At 33.1% G+C, this 15,342-nt stretch overlaps 1 protein-coding gene across 7 annotated transcripts in view; it reads left to right on the top strand.

Moving 5' to 3' along the window:
• Positions 1 to 6,910, top strand: part of LOC103022571 (SRY-box transcription factor 13) — a 56,035-nt gene extending 49,125 nt beyond the window's left edge. For all 7 annotated transcript variants that reach the window (XM_022682316.2, XM_022682317.2, XM_022682318.2 and 4 more), the window contains one exon: positions 1,585 to 6,910. In XM_022682316.2, the coding sequence (XP_022538037.1) occupies positions 1,585 to 1,825 (241 nt within the window). In that variant the 3' untranslated portion in view covers positions 1,826 to 6,910. The remainder of the gene's footprint in view (positions 1 to 1,584) is intronic.
• The last annotated feature ends 8,432 nt before the right edge of the window (positions 6,911 to 15,342 follow it).

The following is a 15,342-nucleotide window of genomic DNA, read 5'->3' as shown; positions in this document are numbered from 1 at the left end:
TCCACATGCATTCAACTTGGAAGCTACACAAGGCCATTGTTAATTAGCTGATGAGTTAAGATGTAAGATGAGTTAAGTCCACATGTATTAAGAGAAAGAGAAAGGGACATAGTTGACCTGTTTTAGTTTATGAAGAGTTCAGCTTAATGTTTTTATAGGTGTTATAATAATTTTTTTAACATATAAAACACATTTTAATAGGGGTGGGCAATATGGCTCTAAAATAATATCACGATATTTCAGGGTATTTTTGAGATAACGATATACTTGGAGATATAGGAAAACTAAAATAATAAATTCATTTCAGAAATATAGTATAATAGTATAACAGAATAATCATAATATGGCAAAATAAATAATATAGCATAAAATAATATAATGCAGCAAATAATATTGCAGAATATTTAGTGCATGCATATAAACTGCCAACTAAAACAATTATACAATAAATACACCTAAAGCTTCACAGTAAATAATAGACTACTTTTAAGACAGAACAGCCCTATTATCACAATATGGATTTTTAATATCATGATATTTCTGTGTCATGATATATTGTATACGATATAATATTGCCCACCCCTACTTATTAATTACCTGAATAGTTTTATGTTGCACATATGTTAAGATGCTAATATACCATAATACTTGTTATTTAATTATTATTCGTATAACACAAAAGAGCCCAAAGTGACATATGTGTCACAGGCCCTTTAAGACCTGTGCAAGGTTCCTTACAGCACTCTGTCCTTCACTTTAGCTCATGAAGTTCCTGAGTGACATAGACTGAACATGATTGTGTTAGTTTATCTGATTTTATTTATTAACAGAATGTAGGAATGCTTGAATTGTATTTTAGATAAAACTAAACTAGCTCTTTTTTCCAGTCTACTTTTTGCTATTACAACTCTGTTCTAAACATTCTAACAAATAAAATGCTTTAATTAAATGTAATATGTTCCATATAAGTAATTCTAACACAATTTCTAGAACAAAATGTTAAAATACAAGTTAAAAATGTGTCACATCATGATTTTAACCTTAAAATATTTACAGTCATATGCCCACCAAAAAAAAAACATGCATGATTTGCACACTGAGGTTATCTAATTTTAATTGTAAATTTAGCATCAATATTCAGAATATTGAGAAACGGGTTTGGGCTTTTATGTGTTAAAATTTATACTTTTTTATTTATTTATATATATATATATATATATATATATATATATATATATATATATATATATATATATATATATATATATATATATATATATTATATTAAAAAAAGAAAAGAAAATGAAACCAAGCAGTACCACCACATCCAACATAGGTAGCAGCCCACAGATTAAAAAACACACTCTAAGTTCTAAGATAAGTTCTCAAACATGCATCACAAATGCACAAAAGTAGGAAATCAATATTTATTTAGTTTGACAGTATTCATTTAAACAATGTGAAGTGAATAAAGAACAGAGAAATCTCTGAATTAACTTTATGTAACTTTTTGAGATGCATTTGATTGGATCTCATATTTACTCTCTCTTTTTACTCTTGTCTTTTCTCTTTTGTCCTTCCAAGCCAATCAGAGCAGCAACTGCATTACCCCTCAGCTGAGGGTCAGTACCCCAGCACTCCGGTCTCCATGGCCCTCCCCCTGCACCCTGCACTGCTGGAGCACTACCTGCCCCGTCCCCTGGAGCCCCCGCAGGGCCGAGGCCACGACGAGCCGGAAGCCAGAGCCAAGCAGCCTTACAGCGAGGGAGAGGACAGCGACGGAGGAGAGCGGAGCGAGGGGGAGCTGGTGGTCCTCACTGACTGAGAGAGAGGGGACAGGGAGGAATTTCTGTACATGCAGTGAGGAAACTTTGGGGTGTGGGGGGTCAGTGGGGGTTATTTTGAAGTGGTTCAGTTTGAGGGTCTCGGAGAAGTGCAGCTTTGCGTTACATAGACTATATGTTATTTTACTCCAGCAGCGATGTCTGATGTTCAGGGAAGTTGTAGTTAGTTGAGAAGCCTGACCAAAGCCTAATAAATCAAGGTTTGGTTTTACTGTGTTTTTATAATCTAACGTTCACACGCTTCTATTGTTGACCATAATTCATGGCAAGCTCTTGAGACTTTTTATTTTAAGACCTTCATTTAGAGGGCTTTAAAATGCAGAATACCATCATATTTCTTGTGTTTATTTCTGTCAAAGGGATAAATGTGAAACCGTTGGGAATCAGACTTAATGGTAATGGACTATAAAGCAATTCAGGCAGCCAAATAATACTGCATTAAGAAAAGGTCACTGTTCTATAGTTCTATTAGTTTTATTGGATCTTATTCACGTGACTAAAACTCACACTGTAACAATCAGTAACTTGCTGATTTACAGTTGTGCTCAGTTGTTTATATATATGATCATTATGGACATGACTTACATGGCAATATTAGATTTGTGCATTTAAGTTCAGCATTATAGTACTGAATATGATCAGATTTATTATGATTCTGATTTATCATATTTTTAACTTGACAAGGCCTCTTAATTTCTGTTAAATATCATGACTGGATACATCTGGTAGTTTATCTGTGTCCACTACCACCATTAAGCCCCAAAGTACTGTACCAACTGTTAAACATGGTGGTGGAGGCAGCATTATGCACCACGTGTGCTTTGCTGCCAGTATAACTAACTGGCTTAATTGCAACAAGTGGAATGAGTAATCAAGAAGGAGGACACAGATATGAATTAAAACAGGTCAGTGGTCCCAAAACAAGCAGGATAAACATTAAGCTTGTTGGAAACCCAGACGTTTTATCAGTAATATGTAGACTCGGTGAGGTCAAAGCGGGTTCAGTGCCGACTTTTACTATTCCAACAAATTTAACTGACCAGATTCTTGTTGTTTTTTTATTTTTGTCTTCGAAAGATAGTGAAGAAGTGTACTATGTACAGTACCAGTCAAAAGTTTGGATGGACCTTAAATTCAGTGTTTCTTTGTTAGTTTAAAACTGTCTGCAATGTACATAAATACTAAAATCATCTGAACTGTGAAGAAAAACATATGGAATTATTTAGTGAACAAAAAAAACACAAGTTTTAAACAAACCAGAATATGTTTTTTTATTTTAGATTCTTTAAAATAGGATCTCTTGCTTAGATTAAACAGCTTTGAACATCTTGGCTGCTTTATGAGGTAGACTCACCTGGATTTCAGGCTTTCAGTTAACAGCTGTGCTGAACTTATTAATATTATGGCAGGAACTACTCAACTAAGAAAAGAAAAATATACTATTAAAAAACGGTCTGTCAATCCAAAAAAAGAAGTTTGAAAGTATCCTCAAGAGCAGTCACAAAGACCATTTAAAAATTTGATGATTAAACTGGCTCTCATCAGAACAGTCCCAGGAAAGGAAGAGCAAGAGTTTCCTCTGTTGTACAGGAAAAGTTAATTAGCATTACCAGCCTCAGAAACGTTAAGTTAACAGCTCCCCAGATAAGGGCACCTAAATGCTTCACATAGTATTTTACTATGTAAGGAAAGCTATAAAAAATAAAAAACATTAAATGAAAAGGTGTGTCCAAACGATTGACTGCTACTGTATTGCGCTCACTCTGCCCAAAAAAGAAACTGTTTAAAGAAATTAAATTAAAATACCAATATTGCCACGATTTTTATGTTTATGATGAATGTACATAAACCTCTGAGCACTAAACACTGAACTTTCAGCAATCTCAAACCTCACCTTTTTGTTTCCCTGCTAAACTTTTCAAGAACTGGGGCTCACATGCAGAATGCATGTTTTATGCTGAACACCTGAATCATTTTTAGGCCTGTAAAACCCAATTCATAGCTTAAATACCCCTCCATGTTTAGATACATATAAAAAATTCCATCACTTTCTCAACAAAAATCTACACACAGTTTACGTTAAAAAGATGGTAGCAAAATTGTGCGCTCAGAGTGGGTTTATGTGAAATTATGAATTGTATGTAAAATCAACAACAGTCATGATCATGTCATGATGTCTACAACAAAAATACAGCTATTTTATTTACAATCCAAAGGCACCAGTGACCCTAAACATCTACTGTGCTTTTATATGGACGATTAGCTAGGATAAAATAGGGATGATATGAGTCTTAGACGATACGTTCTTAAAAATATATATATATAAAAAAAATATAAAAATACATTTTAGCCCAAGACTTTTGCACTGATGTGCCCAAAGTCATGAGATAGTATATAAATTGATCACGAAATGTCTTCTTGGGGGATAGCCACAGTGTCACGTGTGTACCAGGAATACAACATGGAAGGCATTACTACCCACAGTGGACAGTGCATAAGTGAACAGACCAGTTTTATTCACCAGTTTTATACTATAAACAACAGTTCTTTCTCTAGAAAAGTGCATTTCACACCAAACCACTCTGAATAATTTTCAATCTTTGTATGTTTTTTAAATCTTAGTTATTCAGTTTTACAAAAAATGTAAGCACTTGTGGAACTGCCCTTTTAAGACCTGCTAGGCCGAAAGCTTGGCTTGTTTGCTTGGTCCTGCGCTATATTACCATTGTTAATGTCACCAAGGCTTTCCGGCAAACACTTCCCCTGCCTTTACTTAGAGTTCCTGTTGTGAGTGAGTCGAGGTACTTTCCACGCCTGGAGAGCAGAAAAATAAACATTTCAGACACAATTTCTCTGGTGAAAAAGGGAATGGGGAAAAAAAAAATAATTTTCTGGTCATGCCCTGGAATCTTTAAGGCTGTATTCAGACTGCAGGCAAATCGGATTCGTTTCCCAAATCAGATCTGTTTGGGATGACTGTCTGCACTGTTAATTCTTTTTTTTCTTTTCTTTTTTTTTTTTTTTGCAAGTGAGCAGATTGGATTTGCCTTTCTGGACATGATTGATTGCAATCGCATTTTAAACCACCTCCAAATGGGATTTGGTTCTGATTTGCCAAAATGAGATTTTAATGTAGTTTCTGGCTGTCCAGACTATCAAAAATCTATCTGGATACAATCTAAATAAGCTAAAAATTCACATCCTGGCAGTAAATCTAGCATAAATCGTATTGACTGTAAACTGGAATTATTTTGGAGCCATAGCTTCAACTCTCTTCTTGCTGTAAAAAGAGTCAAAAAAGGTTCTTAAGAGTTGCTGAAATTTAGCTCTGAATCAACATGTGTCTAAGGCTGTGTTCAGACTGCAGACAAATCAGATTAGTTTCTCAAATCAGATCTGTTAAGATCTGTTAAGAGCGTCTGCACTGTAATTTTTTTGCAAGCGATCAGATTGAATCTGCCTTTCTGGACATCACAAACGTATCTGCAAGAAGAGGTCAGCATCAGTAACAGTAACTAACCTTTGGAGCATGTAGATCTGTACAGTTTCAAATGTGATTTCATGTAGTTTTTGGCTGTGGCATTTCAGTTAATTTTCTTTTTGCGATACAAAAAAATACAGACTTTTCCAGATTTCACCAAAAGTCTGTGATCTAACATGTTATAATTTTAATGTGCACTCTGTGTATGCAGGATGGGAAATGATTTTTTTGGGGTCAAAACCAAACAGATTTTAACATTTTGCAAGAATACTTTTTAAAAATACTATTTGTTTTAAGGGACAAAATATTTGAATTATGTGACATTATTTTACATCTCACATGATATTGCACACCCTGTAATGTGACTAGTGCATATTCATAAGCATATTGCGATGACAATACTAAAGCAATATACTGTGCAGCCCTAGTCCAGACTATAAAATCAATCTGGACATAATTTAGGTTTGCCAAAAGTCAGATTTGAGCTGGCAGTCTGAACACAGCCTAAATATCATTGCTTTTAAACTGGATTTAGAATTTTTGCTTCAAAGTAATACTCTGTTTAAAATTAAATAAGTAAATAAATAGTTAAAGGAGTGAAGAGATGAAGTTGAGATTTAAGTTGTTGTTGAACTAAATAAACAACTTCTATCCAGCTGAAAGTTCTGTCTTTAAACTGCGAATCAGCCTCCATCTGTTGTCGGAGATCATCTGTCTCAGTGTGGATGGCGCCCTCTTGCTGTTTAGAATGGGTACTGCACTGGAATTTATACAAATGCTCATTACATCTCTCAACAATCGCTTATCTCTTCTTATCAGCCCATCTTGATAACGTTAAGTGTTGTTGTGAAAAAACTGAAAAGAAAAAAAGTGAGGCACACATGAAACATGCACTTTTAGCCACAAAAAAAACCCTCAATCATATTTTTTTTTATACAAAACCCAACTCACCACCTTACCAGTGCACCGGAGTAAAAAAATTCCCATGGATGTAAATATGCAAAGCGTAAAGATTTCTGAAAGGACGCTCAGCTCTGTCCCAACACTTTCTTTTACTTTCTGTGTGTGTGTATATAGTGTGAGTTTGCGTTTTGAGTATGTAACTGTTTTAAATCATCATTCCACCTCATCCATCGTTCACGACCGTGCCCCCGCTGTGGGAGCACTAGCAGAGCTAAAGTTTTGACTAAAATGCCATTATAGCTGAAAAGAGATTTGATTTTTGTTTTAAATAGCATAATAATAATAATAATAATAATTTAAGTTTAAGTTAAGTGACTAAAGAAAGCATAGAAGAGACTGGACTATCATCAGCTGGCATTTACATTTACAGAATGCTGGATTTGTGTGTACATAACTTCAAATAGGAACGGATACTGTTCGTATCTGACTTGTAGAAAATCTGATTTAAAAAAAAAAGAAGGCATAATTTGGTCTACTGTTGGAAAACCAGCCGTTGTAAATATAGATAGACTTTATTTTGTTTATAAAAGTGTATAATTTAAAGGTGTACATTTTTCCCTGTACGTTTTGTGGTTTTGATTTTTTGAAGCATAATAAAACTGTTGTGTTCTTTTGCACCCCGCTCTGGTTTCGTGGTATTTACTCACATTTTTTTTTTTTATTGAAATGTTTGGTTCTCAGGCCTAAAGTTCACTGCTTTCACATTATCTCAGGGAAATGCAGACGTGTTTCACACTGTAAAAGTGAATGTGGCCCCATTTCACCACAAGTGAAACCATTCACTTCATCTTCATTCAGCCCATATAGAAGATGAAGAAGCAGATTCTCTTAATTTGCATTTTTTTTTTTATCTTTAATCAAAGGCAAAACTGCCTTTTCTGCATTATCTGTTAACTCTTTGCCGTATGAATCGTGATATAGTTTTTAATCATTTTGTTATTGAAAAAGATGTGACAAAATGGGTCATTATTCATATATAGCTCTTGAAAAAAAAAATAAAGATAGGTACGTATATGTTTGAGTAAAATTAACATTGTTATTTTATTCTATAAACTAGGGACAACATTTCTCCCAAATTCTAAATAAAAATGTTGTCATTTAGAGCATTTATTTGCAGAAAATGAGAAATGGCTGAAATAAAAAAAAATAAAAAAAGCTCTCAGATCTCAAATAATGCAAAGAAAACAAGTTCATATTCATAAAGTTTTAAGAGTTCAGAAATCAATATTTGGTGGAATATCCCTGGTTTTTAATCACAGTTTTCATGCATCTTGGAATCATGTTCTCCTCCACCAGTCTTACACACTGCTTTTGGATAACTTTATTGTACTTATAGTGCAAAAATTCAAGCAGTTCAGCTTAGTTTGATTACTTGTGATCATCCATCTTCTGATCATTTTTAAGCTGTAATTTTCATTCATTCTAGAAAATTGAATATTGACCAGTTTTATTGAGGTATTGATCAAGCTTTCATATATATTTTTAAGTGTTCTGATCATTCATTGACATGAGTGCCATCATAGCACATTATTGGTGTTACATCATTGAAACTATGGTATTTTTATATATTTTTTTAGCCTTGTTGACAGACCGTGAAACTATTAAATAATAAACATATCACAAAAGTAAGAATATTTGAGTTTTGTAGATTTGATATTTCTTTGTTGTAACAATGGAAAGACTGTTAATTTAAATTACTGTTATTTAAATTGAGTCACATTTGTAAGGAACCTGCATTTGTGGGACGAGCTGCAGAGCTCATGAACAAAAAAAATCTAAATCCTCTCTGCCAATGGGAAACTGCTTTTTCTGCTGCTGCTATTGACACATGCACTGAGCTTCTGGTTCCCCTGATTAGGACCTGAGTGGCAGCACCTGTGAGCATGGGCTCTGCTATAGTGATCAACGGGTGTCTGCTCTAAGAATCAGCATCATATAGATATAGATATAGATATAGCTTCATTATATAGATGTAGCTCCATCACAACATAATACATTAACAACACAACATATAAGGGCACAACAACCATTATAAAGGGGAGAGAAAAGGGGGGGCGGGGGTTTACATATAAATACATAGTTCACTCGCATCATCTCGCTTCATTAACACCTAGGGTGACCAAACGTCCGTATTTCCCGGGACATGTCCGTATTTCACTTTTTTTTTTTTTTTTTCAAAAAGTGAGGAAATGTCCTGTTTTTTAAATTACCTTTATTAGACCATTAAATTTACAAGCACTAGGGCACTGCGCACAAACACCTCGCTCCATAATCTCCAAACTGAGGGCCAAGTTTCATATAAAAAAATGAGAAAATCAGAGACAGGCTGAAAAGTGCGCTTCCCAAGAGGAGACACTACAAGAAGATCCTCAAACACCAAATAACTTAATGGCAGAATAAGCCATTTGGCAACAAATTTGAGGACTTGGCAAATTTTTAAAACTCTGCTCTGGTGCTCATCCCAACAGCCTTTCCAATGGTATGAGATTTATTGCCAAGAAGCATTGTTACAACAAAGAAATACCATATCTATCAACCACTAACTTCCTTACTTTTTTTTGCCATGTTTATATATAGTAAACAGTATTTGAATAGAAATATGTCCTGTTATTCTGGCTAAATTTCTATTATATTTAGGTAGAGCAACAGAGTTCTTTGTCATGAGGTGCCACGTTAAACTTATAGTGATAACAGCAAATAAACACATCTGCTCCCAATTCACACCTTCAGACCTTGTAACACTAACATTAGTCACATGACACAGAGGAAGAAAAAAAACTGGGCTAATTGGACACAGTTTGGTCATTTTCACTTAGGGCTGTACTCACTTTTGTCGCTAGCAGTTTAGATATAAGCGCACAACACATTTGCACTATTATACTATAGCTGTACACTGCTTTCTTTAAATTGTATCAAAGTAAAAATATATAATTAAACATTTACACAAATATGAGGGGTGTCCTCACTTTTTATTTATTAGAAGATTTATTCATTTCATTGTAAACAAAATACATTTTTATATACAGAAAAAAAAATTATACAAATCACAAATAAAAAAAGGCAGCAGAAAGAAGACAAAAATCGTATAATATCTGCCCCTTTTATTAATTATTAAAATAATTAAGAACAATAGTAAATTAAAAATAAAAAAAAACTAAACTAAACAAAAAAAACATTAAATCCTTCTAAAATTTTCTTAAATTTTTTTTTATACACACCAGCTTTTATCATTTTTTTAAACACACACATTGATCTAGCATTTTTAATATCACTCTCCAAATTATTCCATCATCTTATTCCTTGAATTACAGTACACTAAAGTACGCTCCTTCAGACTAGTTCGAAATTTAGGTTTTACAAACATCTCTATCCCCTTAAGATTATAACAACTTTTTCTCTTTACAAAATTTAACTTAATGTATTTTATGAGCCTAATACATAAACAATAAAATATGAAAGTCAACTAAATCATAGAATTTCAATAATTTCAACTGATAAAACAATGTATTTGATGGATGACTGTAATGTTTTCTGGTGATAATTCTTATAACCCTTTCCTGTAGAACAAGAATAGAATTTGTACATAAATACAGTAGATTATCTTTAGTGGGATACTGTGAAGAGTCAGTACAATAGCACAAATCCCATTCCTGTAATAATAAGTCAGGCTGAGTGTGAAAGTGTGTGTGAGTGGTAGCGTTAGTGTTGAGGATGCTGGATTGTGTGTCTGTGTGTTTTATTCAGGATATCCTCAATAGTGCACTTCCTCTGTTTTCCTTCCGAGCCGCAGGGACTGAGCACAGGTCATCAGGCAGGAGAGACAGGCAAAAGTTCAGGGAGGAAACTGGAGTGTTTACTCGGAAACGCTATTAAACAGCAGAGTGGCAGCTGTGACACTTTACAAAAGCTATACATATATTAAACATATAATAATACACGCATCATAATAATATAGCTGCACTCACCACGGATGACATTTATTGAGCTACATAGGTACCACTTTAAAATAATACTACCTTTATAAAGGGTTTATGAATGGCTTATAAAGGAGTTTATTAATGGTTATTAATAATGGTTATCAACTGCAAAATTGAGCTGAAAATTCTCATTTATCATTTATACCCTCAAAGCTCAGATCTTTCTTGATACTGATCCTTGATACTTTGTGTTTTCAATCATTCAGCATGAACATTATATTAATATAATTACTATGTATAACTATTTACTATAAGTAAAATGACTAAGCAAACAATGGATCACTGTTGCCTTTTTAATTGATGTGTTATAACTGCTTTTTAATTGTTTTTTAATGCATTTACAACCTAAATAATAATAATAAACAATATTATTATTAATTAAATTCATAAACCATTTATAAACCTTTATTAAGGTAGTCTTATTTTAAAGTGGTACCGCTACATATACCTATGTAGTGTGTAACGTGTGTACATGCCAGCAACATGTACAGACGTCTCAGCATGAAGTTGTAGAGGTTCCTAATGGAGTCCTGCAATAATCAGTCCCCCCATAACTCGAATATTCTCACACAGGTCCTGCAGATTTTGCCCTCCAAACCATCACTGATCATCAGTAAATTTTACATTTCATTTGTAAATCAAGGGATCAGAGTCTGGAGGAAGAGTGGAGAGACACACAGTCCAAACTGCTTGAGGTCTAGTGTGAAGTTTCCACCAATCAGTGATGGTTTGAAGAGACATGTCTGTCATCTGATGGTGTTGATCCACTGTGTTTCATTATCAAGTCTAAAGTCAGTGCAGTTTTGTTTTCCCACAAAATCACTTCCTTCAATTTTTATGGAGATGCGAATTTCATTTTCCAGCAGGACTTGGCACACTGCCCACACTGACAAAAGTACCAGTTGGTCTTATATAGTATTCTAAAGTTCTGAGATAGATTTTTGGGTTTTATTGGCTGTAAGCCATAATCATCAACAATAAAATAAATAAACGCTTAAAATAGATCACTCTGCGTGTAAAACATCTATGTAATATATGAATTTCACATTTTAAACTGAATTACTGAAATAAAGTATTTTTTGAATGATATTCTACTTTTTTGAGACCCACTAGTATATACCAAGTTCAGAACCAGTTCTCAGAGTTTCTCGGTCAGTCCAAAATGAGCAAAACAATAGTAATAAGTTAGAATGTACTAATTCTCTCAAAACAGAACACCATTAAATGCTTTTCACACTGCAGACCTAACTTTAAAAGCATTTAAACTCCAGTTATAAAGCTTTTAAATGTGTTCTGGATGTAACTCCAGCATCAGTAGCAGTAATGCTAGAAGATCTACTGTTGCCTTTGCTGTAGAAAAATGGAAATATACATTCGCATTAGTTTTTATTTTATTTTTTAGCAAAATACATCATTTTACTTTCCAAAATAAAAGGAATAACCTGGCCATGTGTATGTTTAATTTTTTTCTGAGACTTTTAGCCATTTATCTTTCTTTCACCCCAGAGTTCTTTTGGGGGAAGAGAGCTAAAAGTGACAAAGAACAGAACTTCCAGATTCTGCATAATTTTTAGATAGATATTTAAATTCAAAAAGGGGAAATACCTCATGATACCAAGAAACATTTCAAAGGTTCTACTTTTTATAACATAGTAATGAGTAATGAAGAACATAATAGTTAAAATATATAGTAATATATTAGTTGTCCTATTGTATTGGCAGTATCTCTCTACTTAAAGTAACTGAATGTTAAAATGTTCTCCGTTGTAGATTAATCTTGACTGGATTTTCTCAGTCAGCTTTATGAGGTAGAGTCACCTGGAATTCAGGCTTTCAGTTAACAGCTGTGCTGCTGAACTCATCAAGAGTTAATTACTTGAATTTCTTGCCTCTTAATAAAGTGTTTGAGAGCATCAGTTGTAAAGTAGTGAAGAGGTAGAGTTACAGGTAAACAGTGAATAAACTCTATTTGAGTAAAGTTCTAATCCAGATTATGGCACAAACTACTTAACTAATTAAAAGAAAGTACTTGAAGGTTAATCAATTTGAAACATTTCAAGAAGTTTTCTTAAGTGCAACGACCATTAAAAAATTTATGATGAAACAGGCTCTCATCAGGACTGCCCCAGGAAAAAAAGACTAGAGTTACTAGCCTCAGAAACCACACAGCCTGGTTGACTTCACTATTAATTTACAGTTTTAATATTTAAAAAAAGTGTATATTTACTTACTTAGTTTCAATGTGTAATACATATAATAACAATCGAAAAAACATTGTAGCATATTTTTGTCATTCATCATTTTTTTATATAATGTGAATCTGGCAAAGTTTGTTTTTTATAGTAATGAAATCTATTTATTAAATATATAATTAATGGACCAATAGAAATGCTATAAAATTACCTCGAATACAATCTTTTTGCAACTATTTATTATAAGTTAATATGTTTTTTCCCCCTGTATATAGAGAATTCTAAAATCAATTAAACATATAAAATCTCCTTGTAATATTCTATGTTCTTTGGAGAAATAAAAGAGAGGAATCGTGGAATTTAGACAGCATTTTTAATGGAAATATTCATGAACAAAATGTAACTCTCCCCAGCACTTAAGCAGAAGTGAAAAGGGTCATTGTACAGTACAGTTTCTTATTTTTCACAATATTTCACAGTATTTACATGTTTTTTCCCTTCTCCACCGCCTGTGCCCTTCACAGTTACAACAACAACAGCGCCCTCTGCTGGCGGAGGATCAACCACACAGCAGCCTGTCCCCAAATCATTACAACAAACCAGAGACCATTCAGTCCAGTCCAGTTCAGGCAATTGCAAGTACAAAAAAGGGTCATATTATATATATATATATATATATATATATATATATATATATATATATATATATATATATATATAATATAGAGGTCTATAGAGATGAAGAGAAACACAGGGTTATCTGTACACGGTTTCAAGTCAGTTCAGTACATTCACAAAATAATCTCAGAAGAAGATTATAATAATAACTGCAAGCTGTAAAAACTAAATCATTTGGTATGTTCGTAACAAACGGAAGGAAAAAAGAAAAATAATTAAAACAAAAAGAGAAATGACCAATCAGAGTGATAATTCCCAACACAGTCATGGAAAAGATATGCTTACGGTGTTATTTATAAAAATAAAATGTAATAAGTTATATTAATGATTTTAACACACTACTAAAATAGAGCTACTTCATGTACATGTTGGCTTTTTTTAATAAAAAAAAAAAACCTGGACCTTCATGAAGTTCAGCACACACTCCCATACTGTTACTAAACACTAGAAATCACTAGAATCAAAAGTGTACTGTAGAAAAGGCAAAGCACACCGTTCCGGATCACCGTAAGCCACTAAATTATGATATATAACAGCCACGACCTGGTGCCCCAATTACATACAGTCTGATTAATTGGTTGATGCATATATTTTTGTACGTTTTGTACAGAAACACTTCACCAGAAGTTTCAAACAGGGTGCTGCTAGAGAATAATGAAAGCTAGAACTAGGGCTGGGCAATACTAGTATTATTTACTGTATCGTTTTAAATCTTGATACACAATATATATATATATATATATATATATATATATATATTTTTTTAGCATATCTGAATTATGGTTGATTTCATCTATGCTTAAACAGAACACTGAAGCCCGGACCATTACATTTTGGCTGTAACGCTGTATTTAGTCCTGTTTAACTGGATGTAATGCAGAAATAAATCATATAAAATTCACTCTACTATATATGGGACTGTATTTTTTTTAGAATGTCAAAATATTACAAACAATATGGTGTATTAAGAAATTATTGTTTACATTTTTTTTTTAAATATAAAAATAATTTTATAATGCACCAAAAGAAAATTCGTGACCTAATATTGAATCGTTACTACTAAATATCAAAATGCAGGTTTTTATTAATTTGCTCATTCGTTTTTATATAGCATAAATTAATCATCAACATTTTAAACAAAGCAAAATAAGACATATTTGTATAATTTTTAATAAATTAATTCATGTACGATATGAGTTTTTTGGTCCATTTGCTTTTCTGATAAACTTTAACACTTTATGATGAAGGCTACAATAATTAACAGTTCTTACAACAAACTCTCAATTAATTATTAATTTACTCTAGTTAAAACATTATTAGTCACAAATTGAGATGTAATTTAAAGGATTACAGTTTAGTAATATTAAAGTGGTTGATGTGGCGCAGTGGATAACACCACCTCCTGCCAGTTAGCGACATCATCATGTGAGAGACTAGGATTCAATTCCCGGTCTGGGTGACTGAATGCTGCGCTACACCAATAAGAGTCCTTACACTACACTGGCCCATCTCTGTAACAGACATAACCTTGTTAAGTCACTCTGAATAAGAGTATCATGAGAGTAAATGCAAATGTAATGTCTTTTAATGATAATTAATAATTATCTGAGGCATTATTTAACCATTTAACAAAGTATACTACAATTGTAAGCACTGTTAATTAATGTATTGTAAATTGTTACCAAACATTTTGGTTGCCAAATATTCGGTGCATATTTGTATAATATTATCACCAAATCCCATATACCCATGCATCAGAATCATACAGTCTAATCCCCCATTCGCTTCCATTCACTGTTAACAGATCTGCATCAGACACGGTTCTGTAACTTCAGGTGAAGCGTTATGTTAGAATTTCCTCTGTGGGAAAAATCTTTAAGGGCCACATTCACATATGTACATCTACAGGAAACACTTACGCAATGCTGTCGCGCTTCGATTATGTGCAAGATAAAGTTTTAATCATAAGTAAAGCAGAGGTGTCAAACAGAGTCTGCAGAATCTTCATTTAGGAGAGGGGCGGGAGAGAGGTTTTTATTGTGATGCACAAACTAATATATTCTATATATTCTATATATTCTAGGCTGCAGTTTATGTTCCAAAATAGGGCTGCACAATGTTGGGGAAAAAAAAAAAAACTTTTTTGTGACAAATGCTGCAATATTAATACAAAAAAAAAAAAAAAAAAAAAAAAGATTTTTTTTTAA

This window comes from Astyanax mexicanus, chromosome 24, assembly GCF_023375975.1.
Source record: "Astyanax mexicanus isolate ESR-SI-001 chromosome 24, AstMex3_surface, whole genome shotgun sequence".
Lineage (NCBI taxonomy): Eukaryota > Metazoa > Chordata > Actinopteri > Characiformes > Acestrorhamphidae > Astyanax > Astyanax mexicanus.
This window is presented reverse-complemented; position numbering and strand designations above follow the sequence as displayed.